We start from the raw sequence: 26,641 nt of genomic DNA, 5'->3' as shown, positions 1-26,641 counted from the left end.
CTTTTGTCACATTTTCATGGCAAAATTATAGTTTTATTGAACCAGAATCTAACAGAGATGGACAGGAGCTTGGGATTTTAATATGCAATACTTAATGTAATGCGTTTTAGGCTAAATGTTGATTTTCAGCATTTCCTGAGCTGTATGTTTCTTTCCTGTACCCCTGTGTAGATAAGGATGAATGCATAGAGAATGGGGGTCAGGGGCCATGTGAGGGTGCATGTGTGAACACCCCAGGCTGGTTTCACTGTGTTTGTCCATATGGATACCAGCTAGCTGGGGACGGGAGAGCCTGCATCTCAGAGTGTCCGCCTGGACACCGGAAACAACGCTTGGATGCACCAGTAGGAAACTCAACTATAGAACACTGTGTCGGTATGTAGCAGCAATAATAACTTCACCCAGCAGTGGATTACTGTGTACAACAAATGTAACAAATGTACAGAATATTACACACTCAAGATAAAAGAAACTGCCCCCACACAAATGGTGTGTCACTACTTAAACAGATGCATACAGCAGTGTCTTTGTTCCCACGGTTACCTTGCATGCTGAGCAGATTACAGAGCATGAGCCAGGAGTGTGATTTAATGGCCTTTGTAGCATGATCATAAGTGTAAGGGGCATCACCCAGAGCAAAGAGTTACTGAGACATTCAAATCCAGCAATCCAAAAAGATGTACGATGAAAACAACACAAGACACCTCACCAGAAGGTGGCCTACGGTGGATGAAGCAGGTTTGGAGGCGAAACAAACTGACCAACTCTGGGACTGGAACGTCACACCCATGGGAAGTGGCAGCCATGCACCAGCCCTGCAGGAAGCCCTGCAGTCTGCATGCTCAGCCTAAACACCAGGCTGCTCCAGCAGCCATGCTGAGTCACTGCCACATCACAGATAGCTCTTATCAGGGCAAAATGCAGCCCCACTCAATATGGCTCTGTCTCAGTTACTGAATCGAAAGTAATAAGTCTGTATATCCTACAACAGTAGCAAATCTTAAGAGAGAAAAGACTTACACAGACAGTAATTAAAACCGTCTTAGACTGTTTCAAGGCCAGCATAGATGTTCTTAGTTGCGACTCTTGGTTATAAAAGACGATTCATCAGCGCTGCATAACAACTTGAAAGCCTGAGGTATTCATGCCTTGCAGGACCTGCTAGTTTGTGGATCTTTTTCAGATATTGATGAATGTAAGGAGACAGAGGAGAACCAGCCAGACAGATGTGAATGGAAATGTGTAAATCTGCCAGGTACCCACCACTGCATCTGTCCAAGGGGATACACACAGCTTCCTGGTGGACATCGCTGCAGGGGTCAGTACACTCATACCTCAACCCAACTCCATTCACCAACACTGGGCCAAATCTCTGACGTGCAGTTCCTACAGTAACCAGTCTAGATAAGATTCAATCTCTTAAAATGGATTTTAAAAAACCCCTAAGAGCTTTAGCTGAAGGTTCTGAAATGCTCTGCCAATTTGTGTAGAATGTGGTTCTTCCTCTGCCGTTTCCTCAGATGTTAACGAGTGCGCGCAGCAGAACGGGGGATGCTCCCACACCTGTGTGAACCACAGAGGCGGCTACAAATGTGCCTGTCCAAAAAATTTCCACCTCTCTCCCTACAACAGAAGAACGTGCCAGGCAGTCCACAACTCACAAAGGACCGTTTCTTAACATAGACAAGGTATTCTTGTTCATCATTCAATTCACTCATAAACAGGAAAAAGGAAGCACTACTGTTTGTTTGTTTTTTAGTCTATAATCTTGACTTTTTGTACACAAGCTTCACAGCTGGAGAATCTGAACATTTACTACTAAAGACTCTGTGTCCCATATTATACTGTTGCCAACTGGCAGTAAAATGGATCATTATGACTAGTGCACTGAATAAACTACTAGTCAAACATTAATGTAACAAAATGTTTGCCCCCCCCCCCCCCCATCTTCAAACTGTGACATTTTTCACTCAAGAACACTTGAAGTATGTACCAATGTTATGAGTCCATATTTATACGTAAGCTTTGGCACAGCACTTGAATATACTAATAATGTTATGAGTGGATCTTTCAAATACCTGATATTTCGTGTAACACTTGCACCATTAAGGCGTGAGTGTTCGTGTGAGGATGCAAACAAGATTTGCGTGTCTTCCATGTGTATTCATTTTTGAATACTTATTTGAACACAATGCCTATGAAGCCTTAAGCTTGCTCCACTACATCTATATTCTTATCCTTACAGCCTAATTGGATAGGAGTCAATGCCACAATATGGTTCTGACACATTTCATATTGGAGATATTGTGTTTAATATAATATTTGTTGGCAGATTCTGGTATACATAAAAAAACTAATGAAAACTATAATCTTTTCAGAACACTTTTAATATATAACAACATATTTACAAATATTTACCAAGCGACACAATGTAGTTAAGAGTTTGCCCTACAGGTGTCTCTGTTTAACAAATGTATCAGAAATCTAATTTCCAGATGACTCCCCTCTCCCAAAACTACAGTAAGAATATGTAGCACGGCAGGCTACTACAGTCAGCTGGAAAGTGCTGGCCATGGTTGGTGTGTGTGGGTTTTGTTTTTTTGTTGTTGTTGTTGTTTTGTTTTTTTTTCCCTCTTTAAAATACAAAAATACCATCGTCCCAACACAATATCGATAGCAAATCTATAGCTCAAGTCATCACAACACGCACGGAAGCTCGCATGGTGACATCGTAGCCTGATGGACACTGGTGAGGGTGAAAAATGCGCTGGTTCTAGCGGCTGAAGTTAGGGCCCGGGTCAGGGTATGGAATGCCATCGTTAATGAGGAGCTGGGGAGGGTGGATGAAGAGACAAAGGAAGGGGGAGGCAGGAACTTGCCATAGGGGATGTAAAACAGTAGTTGGTCAATTCATTTTTCCAGTTACTTCAGAGATGGGGGGGGGGGGACTGGGGGTTCAGGGCAAAGTGAACTCCATGTTTACTCCAGAAGTTTGGTTTTGTATTTGGAAACAACCAAAGGCTGAGATGCAGCCTAAAGCATTTTCATAGAGGGCGAGCGGTACGCTCCCAGTACCAGCGCGTGGCTAAAATTTGGGGAACCGGAAGCATTGGAGGAGGTTGGGGGGGGGGGGGGAAAAAGATGCTTAGAATATAAACCAAGACCTCTGCCTGCAGAGGGCAGATCATTTCATCCAGTTATCTGGATACAGCAGATACCTACAGCAGGGACAGGGCCAGCAGTACCGGTGCAGGGCCCAGGCCTACAGCACCTTTACCTACGGCAGGTACAGGAGCAGAAGCCTCACCCTTACCTCAGTTAGCCACGTGGAGGGCTGGGATCCCTCACCTTTTACCTCAGAACTCACCTCGATATAGGTGACAAACGCAGACGAGTCCCAGTGACCTGGCCAACAACTCGTACTTGTGTGGAACGCCTGCTGTCTGAAGTGTCTCTCAACAGAAATCTATTCAAAACCTCAACACTGGAGGGGCAGGTGGTCTTCTCAGAATGAGAGATCAAAGAACATGTGTAACTAGCTCATCTTCACCGGTATTCTTACTGCTGAACAGGTACTGCTTGTTGAAATGCAGAAGGATCTGTTTCATTACACAAGCAAACCGCTTCACTACTGAGACCCAAAAGCTGTCGCCCTTGAGCAGGTAACAATATCTGACCACTGCAGTGGGACAGGACTGTGAGGTTAATTTTTTTTATATATAATCTCAAATGTATGAACCATGTGCTCTGAGAACTATAAAACTGGAAGCAGAAGCAGATGTTCTGACCTGGTGTGTCTCACAGGCAAATGCTTACAGCAGTGTTCTTCTAGAAAGGAACATTTTCACATTGCTTTTAACACTGTACACAGTAGCTGGATTCCTAGGTGTTGGCTTCCACCTTTTGTACAATTCTGACATACAGTGGTTGAGGACCCAGACAGATGTGCGACCATGTCTAATGTAGGACAGTGCTTGTTAAAGCAGTAGTACCAGGCTTGGTTTTGGGGTTTTTGTTTGTGGGTTGCTTTTTTTTTTTTTTTGGAGGAGGAGGAGTAGGAGGCTGAACTTGTGCAAACAAATATGTTGTGATAGGAGGCAGATTTCACAGTGGATCACTTGCAGAGCTTGAGGGAAGATTTCAGAGGCCTAACTGCTCCAAGTACCAAGAGATCTACTGGGGGTGTGGTGGGGAGGTTAGCGGCCCTTTAAAATAATAATAAATAGCTTTAAAAACAGGAAGTGCTGTTAGAAATTTGAGTTTCATCCTGACTGGGTTCCCCTCAGTATATTTCAGTCTATGGCACTACAGTCAACATTGTCTTTTGTTCGTTTCTGGATTTTTTTCCCCCATCCTGAATGTTTTTAATTGTTAACATTTATGCATTTGTCTATATCCCCCTCAAGTTGTGACGTGTTAACATAAAGTGCAAATAGTGCATTGTTGCCTGTGTTGCTGCTCAAAGGTGTCATGTCTGCTGCTGCCCAGCAGGGGGCATTGGAGGGCTAGTTGCAGCTGTCTCAGGCAGTAGTAGCAGCAGCACGGAGGGGCCTATGAGGTCCAGGTCTTCAGTCCTCTGCATCACAGGCCGCTGGCTCTGGTGGCTCCAGCGGTTTCACCATCTCCTCGTGGTACACTCTCAGGATGGCCTCGCAAACAAACCGGTACTGGCTCTGCAGAACAGTCATGTGCAGTGCTATTCAAATGCGCACCTTGGCTCTGGTGTGTACACACACACACACACACACACACACACACACACACACACACACACACACACACACACACACACACACTCCTGCTGGTCTAGTATTGCGCTACCATTTCAATGGTCAATTAAAACTGGATTATGTTACTCTGCAATTCAGCATAGTCATAGAAAATGGCTACAGATGTTATCTGGAATTCTAAGGCCTGAAAGCTTTACAAATTTTACACATCTGTCACAAAGTACAGAATTTGAAGCTTGTGTTATTGTTAGAGATTCAGTGATAAAGTGCTGCTTTCTGTCAAACTGGTCCAATACTCACTGGAGTCTGAATCATCATGGCCCGCTGGTCTCTCATGGTTCGAACGATGTCCAACGGATACACAGACTGACTGTGCTCTATCAGACACATGGCTGTCTCCATGGTGATCAGAACCCCTGTCCGACCAATCCCAGCACTACAGGGGAAGAGAAGGCGGGGGGGGGCAGTGATGGGTCAATATATATTAAAAAAAAACAAACAAACAAAAAACCCCACAGGCTTGGTTCACACTGAATCGACATCTGTTTTCCCTCTACTGTAGCATAAACAATGCTCAGCTGCTGAACGCACACAAACAGTGAATTTCAGTGAATTTGCCACGGTTTGTGTTTCGGGTGCATCAGCCAAATCTAAAGCTCTCTGGGAATAAAGATGTGGATGAGGTGGCGTTTAGAATGTGAGGCAGTGCTGTGGGTGAGCTGCACGAGGTGGAGTGCACTGGTGCTGTTGTTGGGGTGCTGCCACAGTGGGACTGACCTGCAGTGCACCAGTACGGGTTCCTGTGATTCGCCTCGCTGACTGCGCACCAGACTGACAAAGTTCAGGAAGTCTGTGGAGTCATCTGGAACCCCATGATCAGGCCAAGCCATGTACTGCATCTGACACAGCTGCCTCTCCTCCTTACTCTATACACACATACGCGCACACACACGCACACCTAAGCCCAGACTCGCAGTCATAGCAGAATAAACACTGTAGGCGCATGCCTTTTCATACAGATAACACATTAATATAGGGTTCAGGAAAGGCTACATAATTCATGTAGCGCAGGTCCTGTGTGTGTTACCTCCAGGTGTGTAAGTGTCAGAGCCCTGAGCAGGTATGCAGGGTTGCCCTGCTCAGACACACAGGACACCTGGAACCCGGCATAGGTGCCAGTGGCAGCCTCGTTTGGCCAGTACTGGTGACACTTCACCTGAGGGAAGATATTGCACAAATCAGTCCTACAGGCAGCCCTACTGCGTGGCTAATAAAAAGATCTCACAGTCAGGCCTACGGTACAGTTGATGCCACTCAAGCACACCAGTTAGCTAAAAAGTTAAGTGGTATGCCCAGAGTTTGTAATGCATGTGTGTGTATAGAAGGTGTTGCTCTTACCCTGCCGCGCTCCACCTGTGTCGTAAGCATGACCACTAGAGTGATGTTCTGCTCCCACACCATCTGCCAGAAGTCCCCACAGGTACAAGGCAACGGTCCCTGGCATGCAATATAGTGCCTCACCCCACCACCACCAGGGATCTCCATCTTAGGAGCACCAACCAGGACAACATAAGATCCTACTGTAGCTTACCAGGTGTTTTTAAGAGTTGCTTTTTTATAGCTGTCTCATTTAAATTTTTAAGTTCTGTTCATTTGCATTTGTGATCTTATTGGATGACAGTCCTCACATTGATGTAATTTGCATTGATGTAGTCCTCCTCTCCCTTCAGAATGACTCGAGTTGCATCATCTGTGTGGAACAGAGAGCTCATGCTTCAGACAGCTCTAGAAAGGTCAGCTGTGCTCATGTACAAACACAAAAAAGTGAAATGCAATATGTATACTCACATGGCGATATATCTCGATAGCGATTTTTCAACACATTCTGGGGCAGCCTGGCACATGACATGGACATTCCAGGTCTTTTTCTATATAGTTGCTAGACAGGTGGGAAAGTGCTTTATTACCATTTATTCTGCCATGATGAAGACTAGGTTACACCTATGAAATGAAAACCATTCCCAATCACCCCTCCCCCCCCAACCCACCCTTGCCACCTTATAGCCTTTTGCGACAATTCTGCTGTTCAGAACACTGAACATGTCACAGCTGACCCTCCTGGGCAGTCTGTTCTCCTGAATCAGTACGTCTGTCGCCAAATGGCTGATGGCGTAGACACACCTGCACTCATGGAGAGATGGCCACGGAGACACCCCATGAGGAAAAGTGCTGACAACGTGAAGTAGGGCATTTAAAAAGTAATGAGCACCAGCCCAGGTCTCCAGAACTACAGCACTGGTCTACCACCGCGTTCCCTGTTCCAACGTGCCTCTTTTAACTCTGCAGTTAATTATCAAACTCTTAAAGTGGTGAAAGAGGAGTGTCATTCCGAGTGAAAACTGCAAGCCACTCAGGGGTTGCATTCTGAGAACCCTGCTACAGACACAGACAAACTCAGCACACAGGAAACTGCAGGGCCTGCATGAAAACAAGAAGTGACATTATGCAAATAAGATGCAATTTACTACAAGGCACCCCACCAAGACAGAAAAGTTCAGTACACTGACAGTACACTAGCCAATGAGTGAATTGAGTGTGTGAATAAGAGTATTTTTGTGTATGTGTGTAACTGGCATTGAGCTGGGTTAGTATGCTGCTTGTGTGTCTGTGTGGATGCTTGTGTGTATATATAACGCCCATCAAACTGCATGGTCACACTGCCTGTGTGTGGGGGATATGAAGTTGTGTATGTGACTCACATCGAACTGCGTGAGTGCACTGCCACTGCTCAGACCGTCCCGCAGCAGCTGGAAGGAGGATTTCCAGCCATCCGGCTCAGAGTGGGAACGCTCCAACCCACAGCTCTCAGGAATAAACTGGAATTCAGGCTCCAAATCCAGCTTCTCTTCCTCCTCATCCACATCGTAGATTGCTGTATGCGTGTGCGTGAAGGCATACAGAGAGGGGGAATTGAGACAGATTTGAAGACTTCTGTACCTTCATCAATGACACATACTGTTTCAGCTGGACTGATGTAACCACAAGCAAAAAGGTAGGCCGTTTACCCTTACCATTGGGTCTGACTAGAAGAATGAGCTCTCCTGATTGGTTCTCACAGCTGGCCTTGATTAGCATAACTACATCGTCGTGCGTGTGGTCAGAGATGTCTCTCCCATTGATCAAAACCACCTGGTCACCCTCATTAAGACGTGGCACACACAGGTCAGCCTATCAGGGATTAAAGGTTATAGAGTAAGGTAAGGTCTTGTGTATTTCAATAAACGCAAGATACAACAGAATTTGTAACAAATACATCATGACATATCAGCACACCTAAAAGAAACTTAACAGCAGTTCAGAAACTTTCTTGCTAAACGATACTCGATTACAAGATTTGAGCCTACCGCAGTTCCAGGAGCCACGCGAGACACAATGATTGGCATTCTTTGATCAGCGCCACCCTGTGGATGAATAATCACATTACACCAAATTCATCAGTATTTGCCCACCACAGCCACCCTGAAGAACCCTGATGAGAGCCCACCTTGACATTGAATCCAAAACGCCCATTTTCATCCGGCTTCATTTTAATCGAGACAAGGTTGTCGTGTGGAACTGAACCATTCTGCTTGGGTAGGTAAATAAACCAGACAGACAATGAGGCTACAGCCCAGTGCAGGGTGCTGCACTATCTACTGTGTTCGTCTATAGTGCAGTAGATATATAGTTAAAAGGAACAGGAAAAACATGTCTAACCACTGCTCAAAGCTGGCGGAGCCTTCAAATGCTTTTTCGTTATCAGTGCTGTCAACCCTACCCGGGTGAAGAGACACAACCGGTGAATAAGGATGCCTCACCAGGCCCTTGTCCACTGGCACCTCGTAGAGTTCGGATGCATGGTCATCCAGCTCCAGCTCAGACTGTGATTGGCTGATGTGACTGACAAGGTTCCTCCTGGACTGCTTGGGGGGAAGAGCAGGTGGCTGGCATTCTACCAGGACATCGGGAGACCTGCAGTGCAACGGAACACAAACTAAAAATGCATGTGACCTGATGAGAAGCATTGCAGCCTAATACCATGTAGAGAAGCAGAAGAATTCATCCATCAAAGTTTGTTGCTTGTAGTTTAATATAATTTATTGGAAAAAATAAACAAAAACAATTTTTTTTAAAAAAAGGTGTTTGGTTACTTAGCGGTAGAGAAACCAAGACAGATTATTTGGCACAGAAAACACAATTTAAAATCATTTTTGCAAACTGTCTGTGTGTGTGAGTGTGTTTGACTGCAGCTCTGACCATGCGGTTTATGTGTATGGGTGTGTGTGTGTGTGTGAGACTGTGGGTGTGACTGTGGCTGCAAGTGTATGTGTATCTAAGACTGAGAGTGCATGTGTGTGTGTGTGTGTGTGTGTGTGTGTGTGTGTGTGTGTGTGTGTGAGATTTGCCAATTTCCTGAAGAAGAGAGATAGCACACACTGCCAGTAGCCCTAGAGCCCTGCCATGGGTACAGTTCACACACGTTCTCTCTATTTACCCTCTCACTCTTGTCACAGCACGTATGCGCACGCACGCGCGCACACACACGCGCACCTCTAAAGGCATGTGCAGGGTAAACTGCTGACAGTAACAAGTTCATATCAATGCAGTTTATGAACCTGCACACTGTTTAACCGTCCACGCTACCAAGGGTTTTCTTCTGATCCAGGCCAAGCCGCGTGTATTCCTGTACAAGCTGTGCTGTGACCCATGGTGTGTATTATTCTGTGTAATACTATTGTGCTACATTTACAGTGAGAGCCAATGGCAGAACATCCATTTTCCATTCATGCAACCGTAACCAGGATGTAGCCCACCACGGAACACACGTAGCAACGGTGGGGGTGGGAGTTTGGCTGTGGATCTGCTAGCTGCATTCACTCGAGATTCCCCACAAAGCATCTGAGTACAGAATATTAGCCTAACAGGCGGAGAGCATTAACTCTTGTGCCTTTAGCAAAAAGAATGGAACAGAGTCTGGCCTTGCTCTGCTCACACGCACACACAGAGTCTCATTATGAAAGCTCAGATTACAAGCATGAAAGCCACCCTGCTCAGCAGTCCACAGACAGTACTGGGTTCCAGCCTCTAGGTCATTTACATAAGAAAAACAAATGACACTAAAATAAACAAACATATTTTTACAAAATGATGAGAGGAGTATGGAGGAGGGACATCACTCAGACTGGGACACTGAGATGTGAAGATGAAGAAAAGTAGCAGAGAAATGTTTGTTGCTCAAAAGAACAGCTGTTAAACGGAGGCTAGATGTGTGTGTGTGTGTGTGTGTGTGTGTGTGTGTGTGTGTGTGTGTGTGTGTGCTGGATTGACTGACGGGGCTCTGAAACAAGTCAGAAACTGCAGTGGACCTTGACAGAGAAAAAACACACACAAAACACACACATACACACACAGGAAGTGCACCTTGACAGAGAAATTCCAGGGTCTAAGCACAAAGAACATCAGCATTTAAGAGCCAGTTCTTAGTGAGTGCTGCTTCAGATTCAGGTATATTTAAAAGCCCTCTAAGAGCTCCTCCTTCCCATGGACTAACAGGCAGCTTTATTATATAGCAGTTTTATTATCCGCACTTCTCTTGTACATGTATTAAACTGGGTAATGCAGAGTGAAAAACCGTACTGCCTGAACACTGCATGGAAGTGTGTACTGAAAACTTTGAGGGGTTAGATTTTGGGAGGAAGATTTGTGTTTTAAATTTTGAAAGCAAATTCTTGTGCAAGCATGGTCTCAGGATGACTACAGAAACCCCCCTGAGAAGCCAACGGAATAAGGTACAAAGTTCATATCGTCTCTCATCTGCAGCTTGCCGCCCATACATTAACCAGCGTTAACCACACAAAACTGAAGGCAGTTTCCCTTTTAATGTTCACACGCTGACATTTTCTTCTATCAGAAGACAGAGAAAAGTGCTATCTAACCAGTGATGTCATAGGAATCTTGACATGCAGGCATGTGGTCAGTAGATTGCTGCTCAGACCAGCAAATCTTTCCATGTAGCGTGCAACACCTATGACTGAAACAGGTGACAAACCCTATCAGCATCTCTAGGCATTGTGGAAACTTGGATGACTCTAATATGCACTCATTTATCCCACCAATTACACAAACACACACACAAAGAGATAGTGCCACCTACACGGTTATTACAATAGCAATAGTATTACAATAGCATTAAATAACTATGTATTACATTGCTTTATTATACAAGTCCCAGAAACACAAAAAATTAAAATAGTCCAACTAATACTGCCAGCTAGCATGACACCAGATACCAACTCAGGATCTTTTTACTGAACATTCCCTTTAACATGACGCAGTGATTTAAATGATTCCATAGTGTAAATCAGAATAAAGAACTCCTGGAAAAATGACCATCATGAAATCAAAACCTCCTCCACAGTTTGTCCCTACTGAAGCCAACATGCTAAGCATGCACTGGCCAGTGTGCTGGGGGACCAGAGTAAAGGTCATGCCTACAGCAGCCTGGAGGACCATACTTACGGTGTAGAATCCAGACTGATGCTGTTCGCCTGTGTCGAGGACGCAGACTTATGGTTGGAAAACGCTTGGCATGGTGAGTCATCGATCACATGATCCACCAGGTGTCCGATGGAGGACGGCCGGACTCGAGTCCCATCCGGAGTGAAAATGGAACTGCTCGAATCAGATGTTGAAAAGCAAGGTGAACGAGGCCTCACTGGTGATGGGGTTAAAACTAAATCAGATGGTAAAAACATTAGAGGGCTATTTTAGCCAAGCAATTAATGCTGCAAGATAGTTGGTGCTCTAGTGTGTGTGTGAGCAATAGTATGAGTTTACATGTGTGCATGAGTGAAGAGTGAAGGTTTGAGTGTTTAAATGTGTGTGGGAACGTGTGTGTGCGTGTGTGTTACCTCACTGGTTGTGAGAACCCAGTGGTGAACAGTTGGTTAGATTCTGTATGTGAGAGTGAGTTAGCAGGAGTGTGTGTGTGTGTGTGTTTGTTTGTGTGTGTGTGTGTGTGTATGTGTGTGTGCGCGCACACATGTACATGCTTACTGGTTGGGAGAGCCCGGAGGTGAGCGGTTTGGTAGACTCTGTGTTTCTAGTCGGTCGTCTGAGAGAGAATTCCTGCTCACTGTATCCCAGTCCATTCCGCTCACCAGCCTCCTCACCAGGGGCTTGCTTGGTGACCTGGGGTCAGGGTTACACCACAACACTGCAAACCGCTCTTACAAGACTGACTGAAGTTTAAGCTAGTTTTATATTGGACTGGGATTTTAGCAAAAATACACATTTGAAAGAAACAAAACCAGAAAGACTTATATACAAAACCTGTAATATTATCTTAAGGAAGTGAATAACAATGAAAATATGGTCTTAGAAAAACAGGCAAAATACCTAGACACTAAAACAATGAAAAGGTACCTCCTAGGAGCAGAGAGAGGCAGCCTGAGTCTTAACTTCAGTCTCAACATCATTTATTGTGATACAATAAACACTACACTCTGGTTAAACAGTAAGGAGGAGTGTCACACACACACACACACACACACACACGCGCGCACGCTTCCTGTGTTGTTTAGGCATCTCTTTCTCAGAATATTCAACCACACACACATGCACGCACATGCACGGAAAACAGCTCAAAAGCTTCGTATGCTCAGAAAGCCACATAAATGCATGTTGTACCACTGCAGTTTTGCCTTCCACTGCCTTTATCTGTCAGCATGAGCAACTCCAATTCACTGAAATGCAACGACTCCTCATATTCCATAGTAACCTCCTAGGTGTGGTACACCTAGTCACCATTCACAGAGTCCAACACTTGGGACATTTAAGAGTGATGTGGATGACACAGAGTAATCCTCAGAAACAGATTTTCTCCACCAATAATGGAATCTGGCTCAGATTAAACTTAGAACTGTAAACTAAAGTTAGAACTGTAGTTTATTTGATTTGTAGCCTGTGAGCTTACTTTAAGAAATACTCCAGTGTTAAAAGAGACATTTTAGTCAGGACTCAGAGTGATTTAAATTGATTTCATGGTGATTTTTGTCAGCTGTCAACTGGTTTTAGTTATGGATGAGGCAAAAAAAAAAAAAGATCCCATAGACATCCACAGGGCATAATCCCGGGACATAATTACTATGCTGTCTTTAAGACTTTAAAATGAACCAGTTTCACTGGTTAATTCAGTAAGCAATAAAATCTACTGAAAACCATTAATCAGTAACCATAAAGAAGCACATTTCAGAGGTTTCATTATTTCACTAACATCATGAGAATCCTGACTGGAACCCAAGCCCTATGAAGCCGCTGTGAGGCAGGGAAGGGAACCCCATAATGCTTTGGCTACAAAACCAGAGTATGTGAGAATGAGCGAGTTACCTAGCGAACACCCTGTCCTTCACCCCTCTCTCTTTCCCGTACTGGACAGACTGAGCCTCCGTCCTTCCACTGCGGGGGGGGGGGGGGGAAACAGTGGTTCATTCAGCGCTTCTGTTTCAGTATGCCAGCATCGCAGTGACATTGTTGTAAAGTGTTACTAGTGCACAGCTCCTGTTTGCATACTGACGGTGTCTATCCAGTGAAATCTAGCTCTTACTTCAAGGACTCCACTGTTCAGTGAGTCTATAAACAATATGTGTGGTTTTATTAAATATTTGACATCAGAATATTTAAAGGGAAGTCTAATAAATAAATTTAGCCTATATGTAAACTACTGAATCTCCATCCTGCAGCTTATATGTAAACTACTGAATCTCCATCCTGCAGAACTTCTACATATATGCTAAACATTACCTAAAAGCATGCGTGAATTTGTATGTGTTTATTAAGAAAACATACTTTATGGGTAATTAAAATTAATGACAACACAGCAGCTGATGACTGCAACAAGGGCTACTTGTTAGTAATGGGGTGGTTGTATTGACTTGTATACACCTGCCTCAGTGCATGAAACATGTATAAACATGCCAAGAAGTAACAAGATGTGTTAGAGGAGGGAAAACCCCACAAAGCAATTGGTTTCAGCCGTGAAGCTCTGATTCTACAGGGCTGTGTTTAGGAGGGCAGGTTTCATCTCTCACCAGTAGCGAAACTTGGAGCCGATGGTGAAGTAGTGTGCAAAGAAGCTTCTGTGAGGCTGAGTGGGTTGCTCCAACCTGAAGAAGGTGTGGTGCTCCACGCAGGCCTTCCACACATTCTTACACGCGCGATAGTTCACAAGGGTGAAGGCCATCAGACAGCCACGGCTCTTACTCTGAGAGAGAGAGAGAGAGAGAGAGAGGGGAAAATATTTTTAAAAAAGGAACAAAAACAAAAAAAGAAAGTATACATTTTTGGATAGGTAAAGACACCTGGGAGTCAAGCAGACAGAGAAACCTACAGTAAGGACATGGGTGTTGAGGTGAGCAGTAAATTGTAAGAGACGTTGAGGAGTGCATCGCGCAACCTTACAGTCGGCAACTAGCTCGGGTCACGCAGGGTTACCCCATGACCCCTGCACACAGCGCAGACACGCACCCAGTGCTCGCCAGTAACCTGCCTTCACACTACCACTCAGCCCGACAGGATGTACAGAGGTCACGAGTAAACACGCAGGTGCCTCACCGCCCACAGGAACGGCTTCCCTAACAACTACCTGGGCAAATTAGAAAAGTTGCAGTAATACTGCCTACTGTAATTAGAAAAACTTCAATATTACTGTAATTAATACAACATAAGCAATAAGATGAGCTGGGTATTAAGGGTATAATGCTAATGTATTGCCATTATATCCAAAAAAGTATATTTAACCATAACAAGCACCAATAGCCATATCTTAACCTCTTTAGGCTATTGTCAACCTACTGTATCCCAATTAACATAAAAAGTGTTTCCCTTTCCTATGCAGTGAACATATATTTAATGAATATGCATGAGGCACCAAATGTGTTCACTGCACAAGGCCTGTCAGCGAGGTGTACATATTAGCATATTATACATACATATTAAAAAATCCTGAGATATTTGAGCTTGAGGTGAAAGATTTATTCTACTACTTTCAACAGCTGAGGACATGAATATTCACATATGCAAATAAAGCATCAATTATGAATTGTCCTGTCATAAATACTCAAGATACTTAGCATTATTGAGTGGGCCGTCTGGCAGTTGTGTCTGTATTTGTTGCTCTACCTACAGACTTTGCACATGGTTGCTGGGATACCTGGCTGCAGAATACATGTTACTATCTAACAGAGGATGTGTGAGACATGGCCTGTGTGTGAAAGTGCTTACCGATTCTTTTCGAAGTTGCATATAAAACTGTTTGGATTTAAAAGAAATTTTTACAATTTTCACCCTGAAAGAAACAGAAAAGAAAAAAATGAGAAAAAAATTGAACAGTTCCAGGAGACAAAGGTCACTGAACTTTCCAGATCAATAAGGGGGTTGATATGGGCATAGAAACACGGAACTGGAAAATGCTTTGAAATACTCAGTCATAATACACTGTCATGAAAATAAATTCAGAGTAAACAGGGTTCTGAATCTATATGTACTGTAATGTAGCTTTCACAAAAGAGACTACAGACCATGGTGAACCACAGAAAGGACTAGAAAACCAATACGCCTCATTATGCCCTGAATAAAACCCGTTTACACAGTGTGAAACGCTTATTTTACACGCAAGGACTGAAGTGTGTCATTTGCAAAGAATCCTACGCTACACGTCTAAGGGTAAAAAAATGAATTCAGTTAAAGGCAGCTCACAGCAAGCGTGCTGTTCAGCTGCGGGAGGCACTCACCACGGACAGTGGCTCACCCGTATCCTGTTCTTATAGACGGAGATCCCGGCAGACATGACTCCAATGTAGACCTCGGCGTTCTGCTGGTCCTGCATCACACAGCGCAGGGGAGAGGGATTCAGCTGCATGACAGCCCAGGTTGGGTTCACTCCTGTGTCTTTACAGACTCAGAAGCAGCTGACAGGGATAGGGGTCCAGAATGCTGTCCCCGTGGTGATGGCACTCACGGATTTAAGGATTGGTGCAGTTGTGTACTTTACAAGGAACGCATGCAGGTGAGGAGTGGAAGTTGGCAGCTAAACAGGGCCGACATGCTCAGAAACACCTCAGTAAACTTCCTGGAGCATCAGCTTTGTTACTTAGTAATTAGGCAGCAGATTAGTTTGAGTAAAATAGGTAATTAACCAATTCACCATTTTATGTGAATATATAGTATTATAGTGTACATCTGTGTGTACATACAGTATTAGTGTGTGTATATACACAGTATTATAATTTATGTCTGTGTGTATATACAGTATTAGAATGTATGTGTGAGTGTATATACAGTATTACAGTGTGTCTGTGTGTATATACAGTATATGTGTGTGCATGTATAGTATTATAATGCATGTGTGCATGCATATACAGCATTAGTGTGTGTGTATGTACAGTATTATAATGTATGTGTGCGTGTATATACAGTATTACAGCATTATAATGTATGTGTGAGTGTATATACAGTATTATAGTCTGTGTGTGTATGTACAGTATTATAATGTATGTGTGAGCGTGTATATACAGTATTAATGTGTGTGCACGCATGTGTATGTACAGTATTATAATGTATGTGTGTGTGTATATACAGTATTACAGCGTATGTATGTGTATGTCTATACAGTACACAGTATTGATGTGTAAAGATAATTTTAGGCCAATCCCAGTGCAGTTCAGTGCTGCACCCTATGTAAGCGCTGCAGTGAACTGGACCTCAGGTGAGGTCTGCTCCAGCAGGACAAGTTCCCCTGGTTTGGCTGTTACGCTGGTCAAAGGCCAACCAGGACAGGCTGAGCAGGCAGTCCAAAGGAAAAGTGGGTGTGGGGATTGAGTGCGAGTATTTGGGGTGGGGTGTGTATGTGTGTATAGGTGGGGTGGTTGTTTGTGTGTGTTTGAGGCAGGGGGTTGTTTTTGTGCAGGGGATGCGAGTGTATTGGCAGGGAGGTTGTTTCTTTGTGGGTGGGGTTGTGTTCAGGGGTTGTGTGTGTGCGTGTGCGAGCACGCACTCGTGCACGGGCATGTGTGCGCGTCTCTGTGCGGGGGGGGGTGTTTCTCACCCGAGCAGAGTGCAGCTCCACTCCGTACAGCTCTAATGAGCTAGCGGCACTCAAGTAGTTAAACTCTGCCTGAGCTGGAGAGAGTCCACTAAAAAAAGGAGAGGAGAGAAAGAGAGAGACAAAAGGGGGAAGAGAGTGATAGAGAGGGACAGAGAAAGGGAGAGAAAGAGAAGTAAGTGAGAGGAGGAGGGAGGGAGTGGGAGAGAGAGAGGGGAGATCATTTGTCCAGTAGTCTGTAAAGAGACTCAATCTCTGAGAGGCAGGCACAATACTGCCTTGTTCTGGTATGTGTGTGTGTGTCTCTGCATGTGTGTGCGTGTGTTTGTGTGCGTGCATGAGGGTGTGTATAAGTGAGGATGTGTTTGTATTTATTGTGTTGATATTCGGCCTCCTTCCTTATTTTGCGCCTTCATCTAACCAGCCCTACAGGTGTGCCCTTGTGGGCTGTGCCATACTTGTGCTGCTGGTGCAGTTTGGCGACCTCCTTCTCAAAGTCCTCTGGAGGGTTAGAGATGAATGTGAACTCTGAGAGGTAGCCAGACGAATGCTCCGACTGGCTGTAGTCACCCAGCTCGGCTGGAACATAAAGCAAACCAAGTGTAACCAAGCTGTAGTGTGTGTGTGTGTGTGTGTGTGTGTGTTGGTGGGGGGCAGTTCTCCCAGTTTGCTCCTGGTCTAGTAGAAGTGGCGGAAGCCTTCCATAGGCCAGATCTTACATTCTTTAATTTGTCACATTTCCAAAGGGCAAAAGAAAAAAAATCATACAAAATCAACAATCAAAATTTGGATGATATTTCTCTTCTTAATTGTAAAATGTCGGTTGTTTTAATTGATGTTTTGCACTGAAACAAAGTGAGTGTTGAATTAACTTTTTAAAAGCAAGTGTCTGAATTGCCTTAGAATTTTGTGATAAATAAACCTCTGAGGAGAAGTGGAACACAAATTATCATTCAATTCTTCAGTTTCTTTAACTTAATGTGTTCAATTAACTCAAACTTCTAAGATGAAACTTTAAAATAAAAAATGCGAAAAATCTTTTCCAATCCATAGTTCCACCACATTAAAGGCCCTCTCCTAACCCTTTAAAATCTCTACACCCACATCAGTCTAAGGCCTGAGCTCCAGTATTGGGGTTAATCTGGGGAAAAGACTGAGCCAGGGACAGATTACGACCCGTGCTGCTCACACAGGCAGTGTTAATGGGATTAACCAGAAATGGGTCCTTCTCTCATCATTCGTTCACCATTTTATTCAAATTTTTAAGCCCCAATCAGAACAATCAAAACAGCACCATGGCCACTCCGATAACAGATCTGGGTTCAGAGGATTTCATGCATGCCTGCTGGTCACTTCAGTAAGGCGAGCCCTGTTTTATGTTGTTGATTGCTAAAGCAAACTGTGTGAGGCTGAAACAAAGTCAGGCCTCCACTCCTTCCCAGGAAGGAGCATGAAGACGAAACAAAAGGAACGCTAATGGAAACTCACCCTGGACGGCATAGGAGGCCAACAGGGCTGCTGTGCTCTGTGGGCATGGTAACCTATCAGAGACAGAAGGAGACAGAGGGGAACAGGCACCATGTCACAACCACCATTCACCACGATCTTACATACATCTGCCAAAATCAGTGCTGTTTGCACAGAGAAGCTCTTATGCGGCTGTCCACTGCTGTAATGCTATAACGGAGCATATTCCTGGAAGGCTGTCGGCTCGCCACTACTCTAATGCTGTAACGGAGCATATTCCTTTAAGGCTGTCAGCTCTCCACTGCTCTAATGCTGTAACGGAGCATATTCCTTTAAGGCTGTCAGCTCTCCACTGCTCTAATGCTGTAACGGAGCATATTCCTTTAAGGCTGTCAGCATTTCTAGGATGCTGTGAAGGCCCATATAGCTGCTCACCTGCCACTTAGGATGTCCTGCTTCAGCTGCAGGAAGTACAAGTACCTGAGAACAGCACAGAAATGGACAGACATGGCAAAAATAAGTGTGGTGGTTAACTACAATCATTTTCATTTAAGCTGTGTGTGTGTGTGTGTGTGTGTGTGTGTGCGTGCAAACATGCATGTGTGTGATGGTGTGAGAGTATGTGTGTGTGTGTGTGTGTGTGTGTGTGTGTGTGTGTGTGTTGCTGGGTGTCTAGGATACACCTTGTGTACTCTTCCTGCAGTTTGCTTGGGTCTCCTACAAAGAACTTCACCCGAAAGCTCAGGTTATTCGGAGCCACCCCTGAAAACAGTGACACTGAGCCAATTCACTCCAGCACAAGTCGCATTCACACAACCACAAACAACTGAAGGTTGAAATTAGTTTACTGCTTCACTTACTTTTCAGCTGTTTCCTCAGAGGTTTGCTTGGGTCCAGCCAACGCTGTAGAAAGCACAAAATCACATGATATCAGTGTCAAATTCACTGCTGACTATATATATATACATACACACACACACACATATACATACACACACACACACACACACACACACACACATACACACACATATATACATATACATATACACACACACACACACACACACACACACACACACACACACACACATACACACACACATACACACACACACACATGCTGGAATCGAGTGTTTTTCCATTCAGTGATGTGTGTAACGCAGAGTTATAGATTTATTACTTCTAAACACCATACTCAGCAGGACGGAGATGTGTGAACAATGCATTTGCCTCCATCGTCTCTTCGCTGGGTCATAGACGTCATCTCTCTGGAGGCTCAGTTACAAACCGCTGAAGTGTGACTGGACCGGACACTAAACTCTACTGTCCGTCCCATGTGAGTTCTCCACAGTTACAGCGTGTGTGTGTGTGTGTGTGTGTGTGTGGGCGTGCGCATGTCCATCCTTTCACAACTATACCAGTGAAAGTTCACCACTATCCTGGGTATGTGTGTGTACGTACACACATATGTGTGTGTGTGTGTGTGTGTGTGCCCCTGGTGTAAGAGTTAACTGTACCTGATAATAATGTGTGCATGTGTCTGCACAGGGTGTGTGTACCAGGTGTGTGTGTGTCAGTACTGGGTGTGTGTAATTGTCTGTACCAGGTGTGTGCATCTGTACCTGGCTGTCTGAGGAATCGTCAGTGAGCTGCAGTCCAAAATAGTCTCGCTCTGTCAGTTCCAGATGTTTAAAGACTACATCCAACAAGACCTGACCCTGATCCTGCTTCTACACACACACACACACACACACACACACACACACACACACACACACACACACACACACACACACACACACACAGAGAGAGAGAGAGAGGGGGGGGTTTGTCAGAAAAAGAGAGAGAGAGAGAGAGAGAGAGAGAGAGAGAGAGAAACAGCATGAGTCATTTTTCAGTTAGTTATAGCTACTGACAGTTTAGACTGTAATGATGCAGGACTCCGGGGCACTACAGTGCATACTAATGTATACTAATTTATTCAAATTTATGCTAATGTGTGCACTCTGGCTCACTGACCAAAAACGGAGGGGGGGGGGGGGGGTTATGGGTCCTTCTCAATCTGCTACTCTGACACAATTAATAGGGTCTAAAAGGTTGTGCACGATGTGTACTCTTTAGCTGTAATGACTGTCACTGGCGGCAGAGTGAGTCATATTGAAACAGACACAAATCAAAAGGGATCACTTTAATTACATTAGTGCAACCCAAACATGAGTGCCATCAGAAGGGTGCTGAGCTGGGCTTCCTCCTGCAGGGACCAGGGGCATGACTGTGAGAAATGGCCCAGAATCCCTCCCCCTGACCAGGAACTCCTGCCCCTCGTTAGCAACCCCTCCCCCAAGACCTCTTCCCTCTGCCCAGGTCCTGGACTAGGCCATGCACCATCCTAAAACCCTGTATGGTGTGTATGGTTTGCCCAACCTCCTTAGCCCTCTGTAGGGTCTGTCTTCTAGTGAGCAGTAGACTGTGAGTCCTGAAACCTCGCAAGATGTGAGAATGAGGTCAGTCCCAACATTTTGCTTACAACACAAGCAAAGCTTTTTCAGTTCCACCGGCGGGGTTCAATCAGGAGGGTGTGTGTGTGTGTGCGTGCGTGTGTATATACTTACATTAACTCTGAAGGCTTGCACGGTGTTGTCCAGCAGCAGAATATTACACAGCAGCTGCGAGCTTGGCCTGTCTCGGGCTGCTTCTGTCTCTCCCACATCGGCGCTTCTGCCAGTAGACAACCTGAAGCGTGCTGTCATCACTGTCCCCACACCGTCTGAGACACACACACACACACACACACATCTATCTATTAAACACCACTGGCAAAGTAAAGAGTTTTGGTCAGAAGGGAAACAGCAATTTATGCTGGTTCACCTCCAGAGAACACATTCTTACTCTCTTTCTCACACACGTTCCTTCTCTCTCCATAGCTACTCATCAGAGCATGCCACTAGTGTAGCATGCAGCCCATTACACCTGCAGCCCAGGGAACGGGGAGTGTTCTGTACAGGGCACGGTGATGTCTGCATGCACGTGCCCAGCCCAGCGACGTCTGCGCGCATGCACCCAGCCCGGCAACGTCCGCACCCCACAAAATCCCCATATGGGAATAAGAGAGCAAAGGTTATTTTATTCCACAATCCCGTCTAGGGAGCTGAGCCACCAGATGACACAGCAAACGGCAGTTCACCACACCCCCAAATCTTTCCTTTATATCCACATAGTGAGGTCACCACCCTGTACTTCCCCTTTCCCTCGGACAGGCAGACAGGGTCTGACTTGAGTTACAACAACGTTTCCAAGAAATCAGGGCATATCTATTCTAGTGCTGATCACTCCTGTGTCCCATCACTCTTTTATAGCTTGATGACATTATTATAATACACTAGTCATGTGGTATTATTATCACTATTTATTGTTATGCAGCCAAGCAAGCTAGAGGTTTACACTCTAGCTATAAGAACTAGTTACCACTGTGAGTACATTAAAATGTGAAAACAGAATAAGAATCGATGAAAATGAAAAATGTGCCCACACCAGCCAAAAGACACCCGCACATACCCAACAATACTTGGCCATTTTGTTCAACTGGAAGCAGACAGTCCAGACCGACATACCACCTAGCCAGCAGAGAAGAATCCTCAGGGAACCGTACTGTATGGCTGGGTTATGCCGCTAATCAGGCCTAAGGTTCAAGCTGCTAAAATCACCATCAAATCAGTACAGTCACATGAATGAACTAAAAATGTCTTAAAAGGCTAAACTAATGGGGGAGACGGAGGAGGGGGTGTTGCCTCTGACTAACCAAATATAAAGGCCAAATATAAAGACAAAGATCTGCAAAACATTTGGTTTACTAACCCTAGTAGTTCCAAATCTGGTGTTGTGATCTCGACCAAAGTCACTGTGAATAAGGTTCAAAGGCGAGTGCCTCTGATCGCTCTGCGTTTATTGGCCAGGCCTTCATGCCGAATCTTGTGGGCTTGGTGCGCTCTCAGCACACACTTAACACCAAAGGTCACAGGTGTGCCACCGTCTCCGGATGCCCAGCGACAGCTCACCAGAGGCCCTGCCCCTCCCCTCCAGGGCACAGGGGCAACACGCCAGCCCGGGCTTTTCATCAGCAGCCTCTAGGTGGGACGTGAGCACATGCCCCTTTCCATCCTGCTGTGCTCTACTAGCAACATCACACACACTGCATACCCTACTTAGGGAGAGTTTGGGATCTTTGGACCTTTTAAATGCACATTTTAAATGCGTATTACGGGGCTCATTTTCTCATAAGTCTCACAAATGAAGACAAATGTGGTTGGTCTGAAATTGTGATGAGCAGTGCTAACTCTCAGCAGTGCACAGACCAGGATAAGACATGTCTAAATGCTTCCTCCTTAACCTGCTTTCACTGAACAACGAAATGTGTTAAGAACACATATCAATGTGGCTCTGTAGTCAAGATTTGGGCCCATGAGGGGAGGGGAGAGGTTCTAACTTTCTTACATTCTAAGTATATTCCATTCTTCCTAAGATTCTTCCATTACCTCATCAATGAGCAGCAATGCTCCAAGATAGGAAGCGTTAAAAAGGACAGTCTGTCTCAAACCAACCTCTCTTCCCTTTCAAAATAACATGATTAATATACATGACAACAGCCCAGCAGTGCAGTCCCCAGTGTTGAGTCTAATCCGTCAATGTGCTTCTCTGGGAAATGCCAAAGCTTTCTGGTGACCTCAGAAGCGTGAGCAGGACAGAGGGCCAAAGGCTAATCTCCTAATTTCACCTGCAATTCTTAATCAGGTAGGCCTGTAATCATGCAACATCTGTATTATGTGTATATCTGTATGTGTGTGTGTGTGTGACACAGTTCTTTTGTAAACAGTGGGGCTTGGTTCTCTCAGTCCCCAGAGACTGAGGAGCGCACTCTTCAGTGCTCGGGGCATGTGCTCCTTCCCTCTATGAAACAGAGAAAGGACGCATGCAGCTCTGATTAACCAGCCGGTTCAAACCCATCAAAGACCACCATATTCCTTCATTCACAATACATCACATTAAATTATTCTCAGACGCCCCTGGGTCACTGTATACGCACCTGTTCAGCGACACCGAGCTCACAGCAAGACCCCTCACTTCCTGCCTAGCCCGCAGGAGCGCAGGACAAAATAACGGAACGACGCTCTGGGTGAGCCATCGATAACATCAACGCAGTCAAAAACAAAAACAAAACAAAACAAAACAAAAAAAACCTGAATACAAAAAACCCCAAACAAACAAAAGAAACTGGCTTTATACTTGAACATTGTGATTCTGGTACCCCTGATATATGACATGACGAGAGGCAACGGGACAGGTGCCGCGGAACAGCGCGCGCCTACACACGAACAAACGGAGGAACCGAGATGATGTCATCGATTCATCCGAGAGACGCGTGCCGTCCCGGGCCCATCGGCATCGGTAAAGAGCCAGCACGCATCTAGCCCGTGCGACGCTGTCTACTGGCACGCGAGAACGGATCACGGTTACGTAATGTAGAGGCTGGGGTTAATACGCTATACGGCAGGACCAGAGAAGACGCTGTCGTTAGCCATAAAATTTTATACAATATAACGTGACATAACGTTTACATGCACGCACACAGAGAAGCGCGAGAAGGCGCGCTCGAGCACAGGTAGCTACCGCTGACGGAACCTGGACGGCAGCTGACGGACTGCCAACAGATATCAACAAACGACTCCGCCACAACACGGCAGCCGAGGATAGCAATGTGTTACACTACGAGAATGCTGCTTTACCGGACAAATCATTTCGACAAAAAAAATAAAAGTGTACAGTGTCAAGACAAACAAATGCAAATGGTGGTTAGCTTGAATAAGGTAGCAGGTAACGTCCCGACCAGCGTGTTAACCTACCGAGCAGACTGGGCTATGGGAGAAGTAACGTTACCTGCACTGTTCGGCTAGAAAGGTATCGCGTTCCCTGTAGCTAGTCATAGTCTACACCTCCGCTCGTGCACCTTGCAATTCGGGGGAAATGAAGCGTGCACCGGCCGGATTGGTTGCTATGCAAAAATGTCAGAGAACGGTATTCATGCAAATGTGTTGAGAGCGACACATCCGCAAACATGGAACGGGGCTTACCGTCATATACAGGTCCGAGATAGTCCAGATGATGGAAGGTGGTGATGATGGTGGTGATGATGATGATGATGATGATGATGATGGTGGTGGTGGTGGTGGTGGTTTTGGTGATGTATAAAAGGACAGAGGAACGCCGGAGGGAAAGAAGGACACGCGCTATCGTTCATCCGCTGCAAAACCGAGAAAACCACATTGCGCTCGTGGGCAAGGCCAGCGGTTTTTACACATGCTGAGGCCTTCCTCACACCTCGGGAAAGCGATGATAGCTCCACAGGGGAGCAAGCACTCGTCAGAGAGAAATAGTCCTCCTCCACGATACGGTCTCTTCTCAGCACTAATTCATGCGCGATATTCTCTGTTCTTCGTCACACACGTCCCGTTCATTGTCGCGAGCTTATTTTTTTTATTTATTTTTTGCCTATGGCTTTCGGGCCGGTTCACGAGCTAACATTCTGCCATGTATTCTTGCACAACTGCGGCGGCGGCGGCGGCTGCCGAGCACAGCAACGTGCAGCGTTAACATGGCGCAAATGTACCGCACGCCCACATTCTCATAGGTCTACCAACGGGGGCGGGGTCATTGGTGGAGGTGTGGTATCAGCAGAACAAAATATACATCTTTTCATCTCTCTCCCTCTCTCGGGCTAGAAGTTGTCTATTGACAGAAATGTGGCGATATTGTACTCTGTTCTACAGTCTTGAATAAGGAATGAAGTTTTCTCATTTACCCATTTTTAGGATATGGACAACCTTCTAGTGCAATGTCCCTTAGCTCCAGTGCTGTAGGACCGCAAAACTACAGGTTAGATGCTTATATTTGAATATAGGCCCATCTGAGCACAACCCAACTCAAAAAACAGCCTTATAAGATGAGTTAAATATGAGCGTTCAGAGATGGAAACCAGAGACTACAAGAGCAGACCGTCCTCTGTGGACCATATTGTCACGCTTCTTCTCAAAAGTGAACGATATGTGCTTACATAGGTCAGCTGGTGCGCTGAGGTGGAAAAGGGGGGTTAAACATCACAGAATATTTAAAGTAAGACTATTTAAATTAATGAATAACACGTTATTTAAAAACATCGATACACATACACAAATTATATATATATATATATACACACACACACACACACACACACATAGAGAGAGAGAGAGAGAGAGAGTTTTAGAACGTCTGACTTCTACAAACTGCCTTGTAGCTTTTCACACATCTCTTTTAAATGATACAAAACAAATAACTTTAATATAATTTAAAGATTACATGATTGTCAAATGACTTTAAGTAAATCCAACCAACAAACTCCCTAAAATATCACATTGGCAGCAGCACCATCTGATGGATTAACTGTGCATGACACATTGTGTAAATGCAGTCCTATTGTTTAAAAAAGAGGCACAATTTCAGACCACAACTTTATGATTCTGCTTTGGGTTTGAACGTCCTACAGGACCACAGTCTGTCACAGTTTGGGAGTCTAGCACATTCTGACCTTTCCAGCAGAGTGAGTATTTTGGACTTCCATGATGATGTCATACTGATTCTGGCTGTTGTACAGAAAAGAGAGAATGCTGGGAGAAGCCTGGTAGTTACTAGGCAACCATTCTTACCTAAGAAGGAGATGTTCTGTAGGGGGTTAGTGGGAGCTTTAGAGCACATCATTATAACAAATCCTGTTGCTACCAAATTCTACCTCCAAATTACATAGTTGCCATTTGTGAAAATGATTAAGGAACAAATGTAGCTATTGTTTCTGCAGTGATCATACTAATAGCTTTTTATGACAAAATTAAGCAACATGATTTGCCAATTAGTGCTTTAGGGATATGGCTATATGTTTAATAGCAAAAAAAAACAGAGTTCATGATTAAATCTGTTTAACCAAATACGTACTTGAACACAAAAGCATATTCAAAGTAATAAAGTAAGTGATTCGAGACTCCAATCATCATGCAACCACTGGGAGCTTTCCTGTATCTGATTTCCCCACTTCCTAAATATATATTTAAAAAAGAAAACAACTTAGTGCACTCTACATATTCTGAAAAAGCAGCTAATATTAGGTTGCATGATCTCTGTCTTTGTCCTCGAATAATAGCATTTTTCCTTCTTTCTGTAAATGTTCCTTGTAAACCAACAGGCGTTAAGGCTGGAATGGTCCATGTGTATCAGAGGG

General features: G+C 44.8%; 1 protein-coding gene and 1 long non-coding RNA gene across 7 annotated transcripts; one reads left to right on the top strand and one right to left on the bottom strand.

The window, feature by feature from the left end:
• The first annotated feature begins 175 nt into the window (after positions 1-175).
• LOC113581454 lies at positions 176-1,859 on the top strand. The gene is made up of 3 exons (XR_003411069.2): positions 176-375; positions 1,184-1,318; positions 1,521-1,859. It is a non-coding gene; the product is annotated as an uncharacterized LOC113581454 (long non-coding RNA).
• A 512-nt stretch (positions 1,860-2,371) lies between these two features.
• On the bottom strand, positions 2,372-24,969 carry ptpn4b (protein tyrosine phosphatase non-receptor type 4b). Of its 6 annotated transcripts, none has more exons than XM_027016630.2 (27): positions 24,465-24,969; positions 20,952-21,106; positions 19,962-20,069; positions 19,197-19,239; positions 19,020-19,113; positions 18,772-18,816; positions 18,358-18,410; positions 17,328-17,448; positions 16,873-16,960; positions 15,560-15,648; positions 15,051-15,114; positions 13,859-14,031; positions 13,158-13,226; positions 11,826-11,960; positions 11,289-11,441; positions 8,588-8,741; positions 8,275-8,358; positions 8,135-8,191; positions 7,802-7,958; positions 7,490-7,662; positions 6,579-6,669; positions 6,419-6,480; positions 6,129-6,275; positions 5,818-5,946; positions 5,508-5,656; positions 5,031-5,166; positions 2,372-4,673 (listed from the first exon to the last, which is right to left on the bottom strand). In XM_027016630.2, the coding sequence occupies exons 2-27, from the start codon at positions 21,087-21,089 to the stop codon at positions 4,569-4,571; spliced, it is 2,817 nt and encodes a 938-aa protein (XP_026872431.1). In that variant the 5' UTR covers positions 21,090-21,106; positions 24,465-24,969; the 3' UTR covers positions 2,372-4,568. The 6 variants fall into 6 exon arrangements, with proteins under 6 accessions (XP_026872431.1, XP_026872433.1, XP_026872434.1 ...); XM_027016632.2 differs by having other exon boundaries at positions 8,275-8,355; XM_027016633.2 differs by having other exon boundaries at positions 19,020-19,098.
• Positions 24,970-26,641: the final 1,672 nt, after the last annotated feature.

Source organism: Electrophorus electricus, chromosome 21, assembly GCF_013358815.1.
Source record: "Electrophorus electricus isolate fEleEle1 chromosome 21, fEleEle1.pri, whole genome shotgun sequence".
In the NCBI taxonomy this organism is placed as follows: domain Eukaryota; kingdom Metazoa; phylum Chordata; class Actinopteri; order Gymnotiformes; family Gymnotidae; genus Electrophorus; species Electrophorus electricus.
Note: the sequence above shows the minus strand (reverse complement) of the source record. Positions and strands in the feature narration are given on the sequence as shown.

What these genes read in the sequence shown, in the direction of transcription:
- ptpn4b (XM_027016630.2), bottom strand. Translation starts at nt 21,089, where the DNA reads ATGACAGCACGCTTCAGGTTGTCTACTGGCAGAAGCGCCGATGTGGGA. An exon ending in AAACTGCACCAGCAGCACAA is followed by an intron (nt 16,961 to 17,327) that starts GTATGGCACAGC and finishes TCCTTTTTTTAG; the next exon opens with TGGACTCTCTCCAGCTCAGG. An exon ending in CCATGATGATTCAGACTCCA is followed by an intron (nt 4,674 to 5,030) that starts GTGAGTATTGGA and finishes ACTGTTCTGCAG; the next exon opens with AGCCAGTACCGGTTTGTTTG.